Source organism: Corvus cornix, chromosome 3, assembly GCF_000738735.6.
Source record: "Corvus cornix cornix isolate S_Up_H32 chromosome 3, ASM73873v5, whole genome shotgun sequence".
Taxonomy (NCBI): Eukaryota; Metazoa; Chordata; class Aves; order Passeriformes; family Corvidae; genus Corvus; species Corvus cornix.
Genome location: NC_047056.1, coordinates 19,014,678 through 19,034,614, shown reverse-complemented (window position 1 = coordinate 19,034,614; position 19,937 = coordinate 19,014,678). Strand labels below are relative to the sequence as shown.

The 19,937-nt window shown below is 39.1% G+C and overlaps 1 protein-coding gene across 6 annotated transcripts in view; it reads right to left on the bottom strand.

Annotated features, from left to right (window-relative positions):
* Nucleotides 1-19,609, bottom strand: part of EPRS1 (glutamyl-prolyl-tRNA synthetase 1) — a 39,188-nt gene extending 19,579 nt beyond the window's left edge. Inside the window, exons 1-14 of one of the 6 annotated variants that reach the window (XM_039568637.1) lie at nt 19,477-19,609; nt 17,088-17,172; nt 12,458-12,557; nt 10,477-10,633; nt 9,215-9,354; nt 8,467-8,567; nt 7,103-7,229; nt 6,373-6,565; nt 5,822-5,993; nt 5,077-5,310; nt 3,850-3,934; nt 3,453-3,512; nt 3,143-3,163; nt 963-1,073 (exon numbers count right to left, since the gene is read on the bottom strand). In XM_039568637.1, coding sequence (XP_039424571.1) covers nt 963-1,073; nt 3,143-3,163; nt 3,453-3,512; nt 3,850-3,934; nt 5,077-5,310; nt 5,822-5,993; nt 6,373-6,565; nt 7,103-7,229; nt 8,467-8,567; nt 9,215-9,354; nt 10,477-10,633; nt 12,458-12,557; nt 17,088-17,172; nt 19,477-19,522 — 1,632 coding nt within the window. In that variant the 5' untranslated portion in view covers nt 19,523-19,609. The remainder of the gene's footprint in view (nt 1-962; nt 1,074-3,142; nt 3,164-3,452; nt 3,513-3,849; nt 3,935-5,076; nt 5,311-5,821; nt 5,994-6,372; nt 6,566-7,102; nt 7,230-8,466; nt 8,568-9,214; nt 9,355-10,476; nt 10,634-12,457; nt 12,558-17,087; nt 17,173-19,476) is intronic. The other 5 variants (XM_039568639.1, XM_039568641.1, XM_039568638.1 and 2 more) reach the window with 5 other exon arrangements.
* Between the last annotated feature and the right edge of the window lie 328 nt (nt 19,610-19,937).

The window sequence follows — 19,937 nt, the reverse complement described above, 5'->3', positions numbered from 1 at the left end:
AACATGCTGGCTTGTATCTGACCAAACTTCAGAATTTTTGAGCCTTGAAGAGTCACAACTCTCACTTGCATCTGCTCAAAACCTGCTTCCTTGTTAGCAGCCATGGGGAAGAGGGGAAACCCAATGTCCACCTCTCAGTTACAAGAAACAGCTACAGGAACACCCAGAGCAACAAAACCAAAACAGAGAAATGAAGCAAAGCCTCAACAATATTCACTTATTTCTCAGTGCAAGTGTATACAGGTATAACTAAGGGATGCTTGCAGCGAAGTTTAAGCACAGTTTTAGACATCAGACTCAAAGGAAAGGATCTTTGTTAATTGTAGCACCCAGAGAGTTGTATCAGTAACACACTCCCCTTTTAAGGGATATTACTCTGTTTACTAGATACTAAATGTATCAAATTGGCAAGTTCTTAGCTTTTGATAAGAACTATTTGCTATACAAATTTAAAAGTCATATTAAAAAATCCAGAGATTGACAGAATCAACAAGTTAATATATTACTTTTCCACTTAAGTCTAATTTTGTAAACCATTTAAAAATCACCTCACTGTTAATGGATAAAGAGTGTCGACTGTATTATACCCATAAAGCTTGCATAAAATTTAATATTTAACTTCTCTGTGAACATTAGCATCAAACAATAAAAAAACCAGCCTGAGCAGCACTTCAGGCTTGTAATGCCTCACCTCTTCTGAAAACTCCAGAGAGGCCTTCCAGGGCACCTTTTATATGCACTCTATATACTTACAGAAACAGATCCCTCTTAAAAGAACAGACATGTTTAGTAGTTGCACAGTTTTTGACAATTCTGAGGCAAAAAAAAGTACCCCTTGGATAGATCTCATGCTATCTGAGCAAGTTAAAAGCAGGACTCTCCTTCCTGACTGTTTCAAGCCAAGGTACTTTCCAACCTTACTGAGCTGCACTACAAGAATATTAAGAGAGTAAAGCAAGAACCTTTGGATGTTTAGCCACTTCTTTCATCTCCTCTTGAGCTTCAGGAATATTTACTGGGACCACTGCATCTTTCAGTAAAGCAGTGTACCGAGGTGCTACTGGGTCTATAACCTACAGAAAACAAATGAGGTGGATCATGAATAGATGCCACTGACAAAGAAATAAGATGCTGTACAAAAAAATAGCCACGAAAAAAAAGGAATATTAACTGGTATTCTTTATGTTACTGCATTTTTTCAAAGTTTGCTTTAACATCACTTTCACCCAAAGCTACAGAATAGTGAGAAAACTACAAGTGGTAAAACTTTACAATTTCCAATCTTTACTAAAATACTCTGAATAAAAGCTGGATTGGGTACTACTGACACCAGAAGTAACCAAAATTATGACCCAATGCCTCACAGGGAAGACACAAAAATGTACTCTGATATAGTGTTACTGTGCACATAGGCTATTACATCTGAACCACTTTCTCTTAACTAAATTTAAAGCATTTATTTATAAGTGGAGTTTGTTCTTTTTCCAGCAGCACAAGACCTGATCCCATACTCATTCTCCAGGCCAGTACTCCAGCAGAATCAGTGACAGAACTGGCTGTAGAGGAGGCACCAATTAAGTCTGCAATTTTACTACAGACACATTAGATACTATAATAAGGCAACACCATAATATTGACTTCATTAATATTCTACAACATGAGTTTGACAAGAAAAAAGTACCACTAGGATGTCTTCCTGTATTTTTATTGCCCCTTATCAAACGTAGCTGCTGTAGTTTTTCACGGAGTTTTTCATACCTGAAATACTGGTTTGTCAAATTGTTCAAAGGCACTTAAATACATAATTCAAGTAAAGCAGTCATCTAAGGGCAAAAGGAATATCAGAGATCTACCATTTTAACTGGAAACTAACACATAGGAAAACACCTGCTTTTATTAATATAAAGTGGTTTTTCCTCTCCTTGGTTTATTCCTGCTCAAGTGAAAAGCTACACAGTTACATATTTTTCTATATTTTGGAGAAAAGTATTTAGCTTCTAATTACTTGACATTAGCTGATAAAGTGATATGATGATACACTTTTAAGAAGACACACTTTTTAAAGTTAGTAGTCACTCAAGTCAGACTCCTAAATGTTTGACATACACTTTGAAAAAGGACTTGTGTATGTATCTCAAAATGTAAGGGTATCATATAATTTAGTATCTTAATTTTGATAATTACATGACTAGATTTTATAGTGTTATTACGAGGTTCTTTTTTTTTTATTCATTAAATGTCACAATCCCTCCTCAGGTGACAGGTGCTAAAAATTACAGGATCACCTATAAAATATGAGTTCTCACACTGATGAGCTCAGAACTACCTGTGAGCAGCCAAATGTTTTGCTCATATTGCAGATAGTTTACAATCTGCACAGACACATGTAAATAAAACTGGCTAATAAATAAGGTGCTGTACAAGGAGCTGAGTCAGAGGTCTAAGAAACTCAGTTTAAAAGTCAGTTTAAAAAAAATGAGCCTTGACAGTCCATTTTAGATTTTTCCCCTCAAACCAGTTGTTAGTCATAAATATATGCAGCAACAGAAAGAACCAATTCATAAACCTATGTGTATGTAGCAAATCAAATGCAAAAAAAAGAAGAAATACAAGACACATGCCAGACAAGCAAAAACTATTTAAATGAACAGATCTGGGTACTATCTAAGCAAAACCAAGCAGGAATCCCAATGCAAAATAACAGGTGTTTCCACAATCACACAAAATATGCAATCCTCATGAAAACAAATCGCCTTATTATAGTGTCCAAGCATCTGCTGCCAAAAAGCGACTCATCATGTCAAGATGCAATATTCCTGATTTGCCATTCAGTCAGAAACTCCAGCAGTGCTGGCTTGATCTCCACAGGCAGAGTACGCAGCACGTTCATCCTTTTGCCACAGAAAGGATCGTGGCCAACGTGAACCAAATCGGAGCAGATTTGTGTTTATGTTGACAAATCAGCCAAACCAGAGGTGGGCAGCCTTTGAAAACTAGGAATAATGCATTTTCAGTGGGTTTGTAGAGCTCCTGTTATACAAGCAAGTGTGACTGTGCTATGAAGCTGCAAAATGATAGCTTATGCTATGTATGCTTACAGCACTGTAAGCTATATGCTAAGGTAAAAAGCATTAAGTAATACCTTCTTACAGATAGCTCGCAGCTTGAAAGCAGAAAAATGAAATGCAGTTTTCAGATCAGATTTACAGCAAATACCATTATCTTTTCCCATACTACTAAGTAAGACAAGAAGTACTGGTATAGGAGAATCAATAGGATTGGAGCTTCTTCAGGTTAGAAGGGGGGGACATTCCATTTTCCTGAGTGTGCCAAATGATGCAGCATACTGCAACTGCTACTTGTTGTGATAAGCACTCCAATGAATGCTGGATTCTCTACATATCCTAGAAAGAGGATATCAGGAGTAGCATCAAATCCAAGTAAACACATACCTTTTTGTTAAAGGACCAAATTTTATCCCACTCCATATTCACGACAGATCGAGAGGAGCCCTGGAAAAAAAAAAAACAAACCCAAACCAACACTACATTAATATAAATATTCTAGCTCTTAGACTAATTTAAAACAAAGTTCTTTAAACTGAAAACCTCTATGGTTTGCTTTCATCAAAAACAATTTTTGAACTTGCAAAATAAACCCTTCTCAAGTAAGAACCCTGCAAGCTCATTTTGCGAAGAGCTACTCACAGGTGCTAACATTGTTGAAGCAATACATGTCAAAGTAGTAAAACTTCAAAAGAAACTTCCCAGTGACAAGGACACTAACTGAAGCTTCACAAGAACTTGACCTTATCAAGGGAGATTCAAAGAATCAGAAGAGAACACCCACCTGAGCAGCAATAAACTGTTTGAGCCCTTCAACTGTCATGCCTCTTCTCAGGACACCCCGCACAGTGGGAAATCTTGGGTCATCCCTAGTGGAAAAAGGTATTTCATCAGTGTCACATCCCAAATTCTCTAAATTCTACACTGATCAAAACTTTATTAATACTGCCACACATGAAAGGCACAGATTCAGTGTATTTTACTTAAGTGAACTCACAGCTAGGTGGGAACACCTAACTGAAAAGACTGAGCTCTTATCCATACAAAACATACGGAGGTCTTCCCCCTCACCTCAGGAAGGGAAGCCACCTCTCAGTGAAGTGGCCATTTTCCTGTATCTGTGCAATCTTAGGTCTGTCAAAAATGAGCAAGGAAAAGTTATTTCCTTATCCAATATTTCCTTTCCAATGGCACCTGAAAACTGTTACTTGAAACAACAAAGCTTGATTCTTTCTCATTCAAGAGAAACCAGAAACAGGTGAGTGACCGTGACAATGCTCTCTCTTGATGAAATAAATGATAGAATTCTATGATTTTTTTTCTCTGATGGAAAAAACAAAAAGGCCTAATCTGCAATGTAACATTTGAGTTGGTGGGAATGTGAATCAAACCTTGCTGAAGACCTAACAGGGAGGCTTAGGGAAGGAAAGGTCTTCATAAGACCAGCTACACCTCATGGGAAAGAAAAAAGGGCAGGGGGAGGAAAGGATAAATTTGGCTCTAGCAAAGTGGCTCCATGCATGAAGTAGGAATCTAAGCTTCCAACTCAACTGACAACTAGGCAACTAGTCCACCAATCACTGTTTGTAGAAATTGAACTAATCTGAAAAAATTAACAGCAGGAAGGAGGGGGAGGGCAGGTGGGAGAGAAGTTGGTGGATTTGACTAGATGAACAGAAGTACTTCAATCCAGGCCCTCTTCTGGCATTGCTTAGGAATGACTCCAATGACAACATCCAATGACTCAAGAGTGGACAATGTGTAAGTGGCACCCACAGCAAAAGCCAGAGTCCAAAAATAACTGCCTCATGTTTATTACAGACATTAATATGTATGTACATAGCCACTGTAGAGTAGGAAACAGACATGTTATACGTGCAGAAGCCACTGTAATTAATCTATATTCTTAAATATTGTTTAAATATTCATTTATACTGTCCCAAAGTGAAAATGAATGTGCCAGCCATGAGGATCTTAGGAAACACTGCTGAGCTACAGCCATGGAACATACCATCCATCCACAAGGCCTTCGTTGACAAACCATGTGAGCTTTCTCTTGGAGAGCACAGTGTTGTTGAGGTTCAGCCTGCTATACTCCCATATATATGGTTTCCTTATGCCCAGAGCCTCAATAATCCAGTAGAATTGTTCATCTCTGTCATGGTATTCAGTTGTTCTCAGTGCATGTGTGACACCTTCAATACTATCAACAATGGGGCAGGCGAAGTCGTACGTGGGATAAACCCTGACAAAAAGATCTTTAATTAGCAGGGCAGAACAAAACTTTCCTCCCACATAAACATTTAAACTCAGCACAATTTATATTCATATATTATGAATATTTATAACCTATGATCCTGAAAACTTTCAGATCAAGACTAAAATAACACATACACAACAAATTGTCCACAAAAAGATCCAGGGGGCAAAACATTTTTAAGACAAAGGAAGCCTTCAAGAAATTAACTGACCACAGCCTTAATATTCAAGCCTAAAAAAACAACCCTACACTGCTAGTGTTTTTTTCAAACACATGTAAGGACCAAAACTGAAATAATATTCACTGCTCACCATGATGGCCAACTCACAGGTTTTAAAAGTCACTTGCCCAAGTTTCAGAAAGTCAGGAGACTCATCACATATTCTGGTTGAAAAATGCCAGCAGGTTCCAAGTATCAAAAGAAGTTTACTAAGGAATGGTAAATGCCCTCAAAAGAGCAAAAGTTACAGGCCACACAAGACGAAAGTGGACATACTTGTAAGTACTTCCAGTCCGAGGGTGAGGCTGGTTTTTACAACGATAAAGAGTTGGATCCCTCATACATCCATTATTACTACTCATATCTATTTTTGCTCGTAGACAGCAAGTTTGTCCATATTCTGTTCCCTTTTTCATTTCTTCCCACATTTGTAGATTCTTATTAACACCTAAGAACAACAAAAATAAACCATTTTCTAAGGTATTATGAAGATGATACAGAACCAAGTTTTATTACTGCAGTAACAAAAATCAGTGTCACCCCCCTCTTTAGACACTGGAATTTATTTTCACACATTTTACATCTTGAATTTTTTAAGTGGTAATGACTGGTGATGAATTCATACATACACACGTTTACTGCACTGCTCTAAATGTATACTTAATCCATCCAGCCTTGTAGAACAAAGCACTAAACACTTCCAAGTCCTTGTAAGGACCTTGAAGATATGCAATTCAGTAATCTCACTCATATTTGTTAATAAAAATCAAGTTTTGATGCCAAATCAAAAAGGTAAGAAAGCAAGACTGAAGCTTAAAATATCTTACAGTTATTTCTGTGTTTAGATTCCACTCTTTGCTCACGCTCTGCTTTCATCTGTTCTGCAGGAGTGTCATCCACATATGCCTTCCCTTCTTGAATAAGCTTCTCAGCATATTTCATTATTGTTTCAAAGTGATCTGAGGTATATGTAAATTGATCCGGTTTGATGTGCAGCATGGCAACGTCTTCGAGAATAACCTGCAAAGCGTGAAATCGTACACTGTAACACTCAGGAAAGGTAGCTTTCTTAAAACTTTATCCTCTTCATGTCAGATGTGGTGTTTTTAATGCTCCATTGTCCAGGAAGGATAAGCCAAAATAATAAGCATGGAAGAAGAGAGAGGCATGCACTTCTCATTCATTCACAGCCTATAATCACACGAGGTCAGACTTAACTTCAAGAAGGAAGTAGGACGAGAAAAGGAGATGAAAGCAGAAACAAATTACTTGTTAAGGACAAGTTTTGTGCAATGAAAACAACACTGCATTGCAAGAATTGCCTATCTACCTACTGTAAAATAAATATTGGACAAAGGGAAGAAACCAGCTACCAATAAAAGGGCTTTAAGCTTTTTAAGGTAAAGTTGACAGAAATTCCTTCAAATCATAAAACTTAAGTGTAACACTAATATTGTAAAAACCTAGTGCAAAAAAAGTGGGCAATAGCAGATCTCCATGTCAGTTCCCCTTGAATTAGCTACACAGCAATTGGATTTCTCTGCTCTCTTATCATACCTTTTCAAAGTCTTCTTTCTCTTTTTCTGGATTTGTGTCATCAAATCTCATAATAAGTTTTCCTTTAAAGTTAACTTGGTAGTGCTGATTTAGCAGGGCAGCTTTGGCATGACCAATATGCAGATATCTAAAAAGGAAAAAAAAAGAAAAATCTATACACCAGAACTACTTCAGCTAGACTTCTTTATTTCTGAGGGAAGGAGAAAGAATGGAAAGCAATACCTAAGTGTAACAAACAAACCAACCTAGGATATTGGTTGAAACAATTATGGTTCTTCTTTCATAAATTTAGTAGTTAACTGCTAATAATATCTAAATCTGTAAATTAGAGTGTCGTTATGGATATAAAGAGTGGACTGCATTTATCTCCACTTTTACAGACTAACTTAAACCAACTGTTGATGATACCCAGTAGCAGCTACCAGATAATCTGAACCTCCCACATTCACAAGAGTGGAATTTGGTGGTTGCTGTGTATTTTTCAACATAAGCTATAAAGCTATTGACATTTTAAACTAAATATAAATCCCCAAATCCACAAAATGAAAATCTCTTACAAAAAGAGAATAACATGTCCCTGAAGAACAGTGTTTTAAAACACCAGGATTAAGACACTAAAAACTACTAAAGTAAGTTGAGAATGTTATGCACATACATGTATACAATACATAATTTACAATATTTTAGAAACAGTTTATACTGGACTAATAGAGTAAGAAACACAACTACAAAAGTCATGTGATGCTGAACAGCCAGTTTAATGAACAAATGCAATCATGGAAATTTTATAGGTCATCAGGCAATTCCAAAAAGAAACAGAAAATTAAAAGCTGGCTGAAAATTGAATTTATTATACTGGCTCATCACATCTCCTCTGTGTGGTCTTTAAGGAGTTTGTGCTTTGGTATTCCATACAGCCTGGGCCCCCGAGCCTCCATTATACATCTGGTGTCAAGCTTCCCCCAGGAAGGCTATCCCATACATCTTTCCTTTCTCAAATCTAAGCTTCCTTGGAAAGCACTGAGTCCCTTGACCCATTTCATAAGGACTGCATGTCCACGTCATAGCTCCTGGCAGGGCACACACATCCGTCATCAATGCAAATGCCATCCTCCTGCTTCTCCTAATCCCACTGCTGAGCAGCACCACATCACCTCACAACCAACCTCCCTATTCCAAGGCCAAGGAACAGTGCAGTGGAGTATAGAGGAGAAGTGAATCAACAGCTCTAGTGAAGACAAAGCTTTAACACTCATTTGGTTTAGCAGCCTTGTCTGATAAGCTGATTAACATCTTCACCAAAGCACTTTTTTTTTAAAGACAAAACACAAATAGAACTTTCTCAAAGTATTCATGTTTCTTACCCACTTGCTTCAGGAGGAAACCTTACAATGACCTTTCCCATCTCTGCACCAGGAAGTTCAACAAACTTCCCAACATCCGCTTTCTTTTCTTTTTCTGTTGCCTTGAAAAAAGACATAATTATAGTTTGTATTAGCTGTAAAATCAGATATAAAACTGTAGATAATACCTTCTGTATCAAATTCTCCTTTCAAACCTATAAGCTGCCACATTGGACCCCAAACTCATCTCTTCACAACTTTCACATTACTCAAGGCACTCCAAAACAAGATTAATTCTAGAGTTTTAAGTTATTTTGTCTTCAAATCTGGTCCAGGACTGAGAAGTCCCACCAACTTGTCTAATTTATTCCATAGGAGAAAACAATTGCTAGTTAAGGTTTTATATCTTAGTGTTCTTAACTGAATGTGATTAACAAATTCAGTCAACTGAAGAGTGCAACCTTTGCAGCTCCATCAGAATCTCAAACTCTTTCTAGAAAAAGCAAACAATGTATCTAAAGAGCAATGCTGATTAAAAGAAGAGGTGCCATATTTCCACGATTCCACTTAAGCGCTGGACTACACAACTCATGCCTTTCTAAATTTGAAAGCGACAGCTTTATCTGTAAACAAGAGTTTAAAAGTTTAGTTCACTGTACGACTGCTTACTTTTAATTTTTAATTCTCTAACTAAAAAAAAAAAAAAATATCTTGCAGTGTATTCACAGGAATAAAGCTACTCTCTCCAGAGGATCTGAGTAAATCTTACCATTTTAACCTTTGGTGCACCAGCAGCCCACTTGGCTCCTACTGACTGGAAAGCGCGTTGTACCTCAAGGAAGTTGTACCATCGCTTTGCATGCACAGGAGCTTTGTTTTGCTCTAATTGCTCTTGCCACGTGCTATTACCTGTTAGAAAACAAACCATTTTTCAAGTTATTAAATTATAAAAATAAAATTACTTTTATCAACAGCAGCTTTTTAAGACTAAAAAAAGATTTTGATTTTAAAAATCTACTTACTCTCTCTTCTCTACTTGTGTCACAGGGACACAAGTCATTCAAAATCAAATTAAAGAAACAAATTCCCTTCAAACCCAAAACATACTGCATTCCTTCTTGGATTCATCACGGCAGAAGGTGAGGGGGAACAGTCAACACACATTTTTCTTTGCAACATCCACCTCAAAATTAGTAGCAACTTCATTTCAAGACAGAAATATAGGATATCCTTTTATTGTGTGTACATTTGATGTTTTCTAAGCTTTATCATAAGTGAAACATGTGCCAATACCACCCTTTATTTCTGCAGGGCTGTATTCCCACAATCTCATTTCCAAGGAACACAACTTCACTACAAGGATTCTGATGGGGAAAAGGAGGGAAAAAACAGGACACTCCCTTCAGATTTCCCTCAAGAGCAGCAACTTTGAAAAAATACCAAAAGCTGCTAGCTTTTAATCTTAATTATGCACCTTAGTTTCAAGTGGAATCTGGTTATACTGAATAGCAGATTGTCATCTACTACCTTTAGATACAGAGCTAAGAGAAAATAAAAACCAAATCCATAAAAAAATATCATCAAAGCTTCTTTAACCTCTGAAGGGTATTTCGCAGAGTAACATGTACCTCTTTTAATAATTCAAAGTAAACACCAAAGAAATTTCCTCTGCCAAGATAATGTCATGGAAAGGTCTGTGCATATAATTTTACATTGCACATTTTTGTATTGAGGCAACAGGCAATAAAAGATGCTATTACAATTATTAACACAAGAAGTTAGAAAAAATTCCACCTAGGTATTACATCTCATAAATTTCCAAATGTAACAACAATTTAAAAATAAGATCTAGGGTTTCCTAAGCTATACGATTGCCATCACTAGTGATGCACTGGACACAGAAGTGTGCATGACAGTACATAGTCTGTCATACACCTAAGAATCACCACTAGCATCCACAAAAAAGAAAAACTGGGGATTTCTGTTGTATACTGATTGCAAGCCAATGAAACAGAGAACATAAACCAGTACCTTTTAGGACAGCCCAAACACACACATCTGCAAGACTCAGAGAGTTTCCCACCAAGTAGGTCCTTAGAGACAGACAGTGGTTGAGTTCTTGGACGGCTGAAGGGAACTGGCTGGCAGTGGATAACTTTGTAGCACTGAACTCCAGCCAATGGTCAATCTTGTTTGAAGGGACAAAAGACAGTTAAAGTTACTGAAGGAATGAGAATTAAGTTTGTTAAATAACTGAATAATACACAGTCGATCTAATAGCTGAACAGAAAACATTAACAGGAACATTAGCATTAAATATATCAGATCATAATGTACGTTGAAAGACTACTTAAAATAAATTACACTGAAAAATTCACCCAGAACTATACCAAATGACAAAATTTAATTTCTTCCTTCAGCATGAATTCAACTGCTGAAAACACCAGCTGCACTGAAGTTATTCTCATCAGCAGAATAATAAGCAGTTCTTAGGTACTCACTTATGACACAGAGCATATAATAATACCATTATCCCTTAACTATTTAGATACCATATTTGTGACCTATTTGATCTTCCTGGTGCTGCTGCTGGTTAAGTATACCATTTTCCCTTCAGTCCCTATCTTCTCTTCCTCATGTCCTTTTAGATTTGAAGAAATCAAACCCCACCCCTTCACAAGTCCTACTCCCCTCTCCGCAGAAGTTTTTTTTCATCTATCTTTGTACATAAACGTACAAAAAACTATGAAGAATTAGGCTGGTTAATAATGTAGCCCTGTCTATAAACTGTACCCCTCAACTCTGCAAGAGACTCAGTGTCTCTTCTACTCCTCTGGTCCTATTTCATGTGTAAGTGTTCTGCAAACTGCAACGGGAATCCTTCCAACGTTCAAGCCAACGTGGCAGGCACAGATGTAATTACAACCACCACAGAATTCAGTTCAGTCATTTGCAGTTACACGCCAAAATATGTGCACCACAAATGCAGCTGTCACCGTACTTCTCCAAGTACAGTATTATTTTTGAAAGAGGCAGAAGTGAAAAGAAGTATTGTATCAGAAATACCAGCCCCAAAAGTGTGTTTGCTGAGGTCTGGTCTTAACTTAAAAACAAGGGATTTGGACAGAAATTTTAAATAGCCACAAGGTAACTTACAACTTTTTTAATGCCTCACAGGCAAAATACTAAGACAACACTTCCCTTGAGACCAGCTATGGGGGCTGAAGAGTGATTACTACTGGCTTCAAGTAAAAAAGACCTGAAGACTTGTAGAAAAGACTTGAATCAAGTCCTTCCATCCCTCCCCAAATTTCAGAGGAAAGTAATTTCAATTTGTCTGCTAGTTTCAGTTATCAACTTAAAATTCAGCATATGATTGATTATTCTGAGCTAGACCTAGGAGGAAACTGGGGTCAGGGTTTTGTCTATCATATAGAGCAAAAACTGCTACAGGATTACAATGCCACACAGTGTTCCTTGGTGTTACACTGAAATGTTACAAGGTAGCAACTGGTGGCAACAGAGCTGAGGAAAGTGAGAAGGGAAAATCCCATGTATCACCTTCCAACCTGAATTATTTTATATTAGTGAGCTGTCAGTTTAGGAGCTGCCATTGCAGGGGTGGGAAAGGGCAATCCTTCCAAAGCTCAGACTTCTCAGTCTACTTTATACAAAGGAGGAAGCGTAGCAAAACAAAACCCTCAGCATCCCACATAGCTGGAACCTCAGTCTAACAGTAAAACGCAGAACAACAGACACAAGGTCAAAAAAAACCCCAATCCCAAAACACACCCCTGCCCCTGCAAACATTGAACAGGCAAAAAGAGAAAAAAAGGAAAAGAAAAAAACAAAACCAAGAGAGAAGAGCATGATTCAAGGCCACGATGGATGGGGTTTTGAGCAACCTGGTCTAGCGGAAAGTGTCCCTACCCACAGGAGGTGGTTGGAAATAAATGGTCTTTAAGGTCCCTTCCAACCCAAACCATGTTATGATTCTGTGATTCCTTCTCACCTCAGTGTGTTCCAAAAGATTCGAGCCATACAACCCAGCAGAGGCAGCAACTCGAGCCAGGTACCGAGCTATTGAATTCACATCGGTAAATGAAACTTGCCTAAAAACAGAAAGAGGCAAGACAAACGTAGGTTAAATTACTACATCCAGTCAGTTCAACTTTAATTGCACACACATAGCTGAAACATGTGCAAAGCAAACACAAAATAACTTCCCTGTAAACCAACAGGTACCAGGTCACCAGAGTAAAAAAAAATAATAAATAAACCTAGCACAAGAATAAATAAGTCCTTGCTTTTCTACCACCAGATGGAATAATAAACTTCTAAATATGAAAGAATTTTTTTAGGCTGAAAATAAGAAAATAAGATTCTGATTATTCTTTCAAATACTAAAACTTTCTCCACATCTGACAGAATTCGTAAGTATATCCTGAGCTACAGATTTTCCAGATTATAAGGAGCTAATCAATATTTGTTTTCTCTTCATAAAAGAAGGATGACTTTGAAGAGGATTCCTAGTGAATCAACAGAAGAATTGAGAGGTCTTCATCATGGTTTTAAGGGCTAGTATCAGGGGAAAAAAACCCTGTCCTTTTATTACTCACTTTACTTAATTCACACTTCACAGAGACCATCCCCTGGTGAAGAAACTCGCCTGCCTGTATTTGTTTTTTTACCCAATCTCCTCCAGATAAAAGGAGGAGACAACTAATTTGAATTTGTTGTCCCCATTCCACTTACGAAAGTTTTCAATAGATCTGCAGAAGAAAGGCTCTCCAAAGGGCATATTCCTCTCTTTGTTTTCATGTCCCTTTTCCACATTATATACAGTATCAAAGAAAGCTGCATACTGTCAGAAATCTAGCTTCCAATTAGTCTAAGATAAACTAATATTTACTAAACAGCTTTGGAAGAAAGATGCATCACAAGCATCAGTTCTCCAGATTATACTCATCTCTACTGTACAGTTCCACATAGATGCAGACTGCAAAAATAGAGCTCCAATTGCTTCTAAATCAAGCATTGACATCAACAAAAGGAGTCCCTATAAGTGGTCTTTAATGGACTGAATGCTACACTCCAACTTGTCCAGCCAAGGTTCCACTTCTGTTCTGTCATTGTCCTCTATTTCCTTTTGTACCTACTGTGTCCTTTATAAAATTAAAAGAATTCTGATAGCCCTCAAGCCTTGCAAAGATCAACAAAAGCTTTGAAAATTATACAGAAGACTTCTTGATATATTAACAATTAGAATGTGTCCCATTTTTAGTAGAAATGGATCAGACAGTCTCATTAGGATAATTGCAGTAAAACCTAATGAATATAGTTCAGTGGGAGGGGCTTTTTGTTTGCTTGTTTTTAATTTTGCCTGGTTTCCAAGCATCTAGGATCCAGTAAATATATATAAGAGCCATAAAATATAACTAAAACCAGAAGTCACAGTAGGGTGTTTAAATTACACAAAGTGTATCCTATTCTAATTTCACACCATCAGATTTTAATGAAGCTTTTTTCAAACTGAGAAAAACAAAACACTTCCAATACATTTTCATTTGAAAAGCCTGTGAAATGCACTTTCATTATTTCACTAGTTCACACCAAAACAAATACCCCTTGATTACTCAAGCAAAACTGAATAAATGTATGAAAAGGGAAAATGTTACTCTGAGTAAAATCTTATTTATGCTTTAAAAGTTGTTATTTTCTTCAGGAAAAACAAAATACTTCCACCCAAACAGCACTAATTGACCTCTTTGGGAAAGTTATAAAAGGCTCTTTGCAGCCAGTGCCTGCTAACTCCAGGGATAAGTAAGGAAAAATGAACAGAGCCAATGCAATGTTACAGGCAAAGAGCAGCTCTTGAGAGTGACATGAAATGCCACATAATTACACCAGGGCAAAAATTCAAGAAGTACAAGACAAGATGGGGAAAAGGAACAAAAAAACCCAGCAAACACAAAACAAAAAACCCAAATAAACAAACAAAACCAAAACAAACACAACAACAAACAACAAAACAAAACACAAATTATTTCCAATCATAATAAACCCTTATTGAATTGTCTTGCAAAAAGCTTTCCAGAATGGTTGGATTCACCTGCCTCAGAAGAATAAGTACTCTGAAACGTGCATGTGCTCACCACACAAAACACAAAAGTTCTACTGCAGTTTGTTACCTGAAAGACAGAGGCATACCAAAACTCTCCATAAAGCCATCAGCACTCAGCAGAGTGGTTTGCTTAGGATCTATTACTACACAAAGTTTTGAAGCCAAGGCTTCAAAAACAACCTTTAAAATAAAATTTATCATCTCAAATTAGCGATAAACCTTTCAGGTAGCTAGCTGACAGCTAAGTTTCAGCTAGTTAGCTGAAAATTTTGTCACCAGATTTTAACTGAGCTTCAAAACAGAACCTAGAAGAATCACAAATAAAATGTTCTTTCTTGTTCAAGTGAAGTCATTAGAACTAATGGATTCCTGAAAAAAAAAAAAAATCAAAACCTGAAACATCCCAAGTGCTTTTCACATCATGCCAAAACAAGATGCTTCAGCAGAACTGATGCCATGAGATCCATTTACCAAAAGCATTAGTTGAGATATGAGTTCAGCTGATGCTTCTCACATTGCAGATACACTTTTAACAGACTTTAAGGTAGAGAATCAATTTTTAAAATGATTGTACAACCAAGCTAGGGAAAACTAATGCAATATTGACATCTGGAATAACTTCTTGAACATAAGCCAATGCCAGGGATGAGAGGACACTAACACACAAAAATTTCCATCTGATGGAACCATGATTCTAGACATTATCCACATGGGGCCAAAGTGCAGAAGAAGAGCGTTTGCTTTACATTTCTGACAAGCTCCATTTTAGCCCAAGTGAGTGGTTTTGCAATGCAGTAGGAAGAAGGCACGGTAATACTAAATTATTCAACAAAATTAAATATTATTTCAAAGCCAAGTATATACATTTAAAATATTCCAAGATAATTTCCAAGTGTCACAGGAGTGTATTCATGTATTTTGACATACCCATCCATACACTGCCTAAACTGTCAAACAAAATCTAAACCTGACTAAGGCTACTTAAGGGGAAAACTTTCTCCTGCAACTAAAAAATATCCAATTAACTTTCTGTTATGCAAGCTGTGTCCCACACGTGCAAAACACACACTGAAGATTATTAAAGCTATACCAATTAAATCCCAATACAACCTGTCACATTTCTCTTGCGTTAATTCAAAACCACAAATTCAATGCCATCACCAGGCACAGAACACTAAAATTTTTAGACTAGAACCCATTCTATTTAAGGCTATCCAGGCACAGCAAAAGACAACATTATACAAGAACTCCTATCTGAGTTCAGGTCCAACATTTTAAACCAGAAAACAATATTTGCAACCAGTAAAACAACCATGACTGAAGACTGTGACTCTTCCTCTGCTTTGATTTTCTGCAAATATATGTACATAGTGACAAGTTCTTTACCTAAGCTTAGAAGACATGGAAATGCTCAGTTGGTGTTAATTTATGGGGAGCAAGTCAGTAACTCTGCAGTACAAGATGAAATATGTTGCTTCTATAGCCATTCTAGAGACATGCAGGTATTCCAATCTATGATGCATTGGTGGCTTTAACAGCATCTTCTACTGAATTAGCTCACAAAACGAGAGTTTGCCAGCAAGTCCATGAACAACAGATTTACCCCTGATCTTCTAAAAAACAATCAGTGTTCAAAAACTATAATCAGCAATTCCAAATTCATCATGGTGTTAGTATACTTTAAGTTACAACTGCTATGCTTATGTTTACAAATATGCTCCTTACTGTAGATACTAAATGCCAGAGTTTCCACTGATATGCCAGTCAGCAGGATATCTCCTCTTGATACATCCAAATGTCTTAACTGATATGGAATTTAAGATGACAGTGCAGCTTCCCAAAACTAACAGTGTTACTCCTGCATTTCTGATAGGCATTTGATCTTACTCAGATTGTAAAAAACATCTTCATGCCTCAAACTTGAAATTATTCATTCCAATGGCAGAGTATTTTTAAAAGGACAGACAATAGATTACTACAAAAATTCCCAATACTCTTTCTACAGTGTGCAGATGGATACACCAGATAGCACAGCACAGGTAATTAGCACTTTCCTGAGATAACATCGTGCCTTTGCTTATACACACACAGGAGGGAGCCTAAAATAATTTCACCTAAACATTTAAATTTCAGTCCACCACACACATACAAGTACAAGAAATCTTATACACCAAAACTGTCTGATATAAAATGGCCTTGCTGTTGCTAATCCATGGCACCACAAAAAGTCCTAAACAATAAAGTGACTGGTACAGCAGAAATGATTATACATAGGTACATGCAAATAAAAACAGAAGAGTTTTTCCCAAAAAGATCTAGTGGAGAATATATTGTAAATGTTTTGCCTGTGCTACAGAGTACATGCAGTGTACTGCATTACATACAGTAATGCAGTGATGAATAAAACTGTATTCTTTTTCTCTTCCTCCTACCTCAAAAGGTTACTGTCAGTGTTACAACCATGTGATTTTTAAAACTGCTGACCCAAAGGTAGAAGGAGAGATGCAAAGTCACTTACTCGGACACACAGAGGATGGTTTCCTTGCCTTCTTGCACTGAAATTTCAACATCATTCTTCACATGCTCCACCGTCAGCAGAGCTCCTTGAAAAAACAAGAGAAAAAGTTACTGAACTTCCTTCTGGGAGAGATACCTTTCACAGTTACAACCAACCCGTTACATCTCTTATCCAATAGCACCAGGTGACTGAACTGGCTCCTTCAAGTAAGAATGCCCAGGGAAACAAAAAAATCAATGCTCAGTCTCATATGCAAGAGGCTTCTTCTTGGCAATCCTTACAGCTTCAAATTGATAATGTCCAGCACACAGTGATCTGCAGTGAGCTCAGCAAGTGTCAGCTGCAATACATTTGCTTCCAAAGGGTATGGCAAAAATTAGTCCTGTCCCCCAGTATATGAGGAGAATGTAATCAAAAAGCTCTTAATTACTGAGCAGTATTACTAATGTACTCCATCCCAGCCCTGACACACGCATCAAAGGAGATCAATTACTGAATATACCAGTACTTTCTGAACAAGGATGAGACTATTTTTAACCTGATTTAAAGTTTATTAAAAGATTAGCCATTCAAAACCAAGAAACTTGATCCATGTAAATGTGCAGGGAGCTTACACAGGGTTTTCAGAATAAGTAGTTCACCAGTGACAGTAAAAAATGGTCTCCAGCAAGAAAAGAATTGTTGAAGTTTTTAGGCTACACCACTGACTGGAAGACAGCTACACCACTGACTGGAAGACAGCTCTGCCCAAGAGGCTTGATGCAAACCTGCTCTGATGTCGACACTCTACAGCAGACACAGCAGCTGAAACAAAGCACTGAGCTCACTTGGCTGTGTTTCTGCACTGGCTCTGCTCCAGAGCCAGCCTGCTGAGCACAAGCAGAGGAGCTGGTGTTCTTTTACTTTGCTCAGAAGCACGTACGAAGGCAGCAAGCTTTTGCATAGGCAAACTAGCCAAAGGACTGTACTCTAGGTCTGGAAAGGCACCTAACCTGTTACAGCCTCCACAGCATGCTGTGCAATTTATCTTCCCTAGAACAACGCTCCAGCTACCAAGGCAGATGATACTATAAGCTATTAATACACTGGCCTAAATACAAACCACTGGCGCTAGGAATCCTCTAGCTCTCACCTCTGCTCAGCTGAAAACCCTTCTTGTGGTATTAAGCGTAAGTCAAGGTTCTTCTTCTCATCCCTCAGCTATTCATCTGTGAAACTCGGGGTGACATCCCTTATGCAATGTTAGTAATACACGTAAGTATTTTAATAACATGCATGGAAATGCTTTGAAAATGACAAGTATTATGTGCACCAAGCTATGTAATTAACACTAATGACATTAAAAGCTACTATGCTTTTCCCACTGCACAGCAGAAATGATGAAGAGTATGAAGTAGGGATGAGTAGGATGAGTGTGCTTGTCTTCTTGATATAAATGTTTCATCTGTAATATGTAATATTTCTGACACAATCATGCAACCTCCTCAAATAAACCTCCAGTGCCACTCACCAGCTGTCAAAGAAAATAAGTCTCCAAACCCCAAAACCTGATGTTAATCACAACTCATATTGCATCATTTTCTTTTCTGGCAAATCAGTATAAACAAGTATCAGGAGAAATTTTATTTAAAACTCATATGTTTTTACACCTTGAATCAGTAATCATGCAAGTTGTATTCAATTCTGAAATACATTTGGGAATAACAGAGAGAAAAATAAATCAATAAACTATGATGAACAATAGGAAGCAAATTTATTTTGAATAGCTAGAACAAAATGGAGAAATTGTATGGAACACGTACAAAAGATTGTTTCCAGATGGGCGGAAGTGCAATGAAGGAGGTTCTCACATTTTTAAAGGCAAAATAACATCGAAGTGCAGTAAGCAACTGAGAAAGCAAGATTTCACAGCGCAACTTCGAGCCAGCTCCCCAGAGAGGAATTTTAGCAGCAAATTAGAACTGAAAATGAAAGACAGCAGCACACTAGCAGAGCTCACGAACAAGCAACGTGAACTAGGGCTGCCTCGAAAATCCAACCTCAACGTGCCAAGTCACCCGAGGCTGCACCCGTGCCCGAGTTCCTTCAGCCCGAGTTGTGCCCAGTGCCGGCCGCTTCGCCACGGCCCGAGCAGCTGCCCAGAGGGACCCGCTGGGGACCCGCGCCCCGCCAGGTGCCAGGGCCGCAGTGGGCACTCGGCCCCGGGAAGGTCGGGAGGAACGGGAAGGACGGGCACGGGCCCCGGTGCCGCCTCGCCCGGCCCCGCACGCGGGCACAGCCGGCGCCGCATGATGCAACACGGGCGGGCTGAGGGAGGGGGCAGAGCCCCGCCGGAGCCCCGGCAGAGCGGGATCGGGGCGGCGCGGGGCGAGGCCCGGCCCGCACTTACCGAGCGGGGGGCTGCCCGCGTCCACGGTGAGGCTCAACGCCGCCATTCCCGCCGCCAGCGCCGGAACCGAGGGAGGCAGCGGGGCGGGGCGCGCAGCGCTGCCAGCTCGGCAAGCGCCGGGGCGGCCCGGGCGGCCGGCAGGACCCGCCCTGGGGCGGGGGAAGCGTCCGTCACTTCCGCGGGAGAAGCCGTAGAGGCGGAGCCGGAGGTGAGGGTGCGTCCTGGGTGCTTTCGCTGCTGGTCAGTCCCGCTGGCTGCTGCCACGACCCGGAGCCCGCCGGAGTGAGGCGGCGAGGCCGGAGCCGGCGGGAGGTGACGAGCGGGCAGCGCACGGGGCCCTCCCGGCCGCGCCGGTGAGGAAGCCGGGAAGCCGTCCGGGATGAGGCACGGGTGCTGGGTGAGGGCTGGCTGCCCTGCCCCTCAGCAAACCCGGTGCCGGTGCTTCCCTTCACACGGCTCCT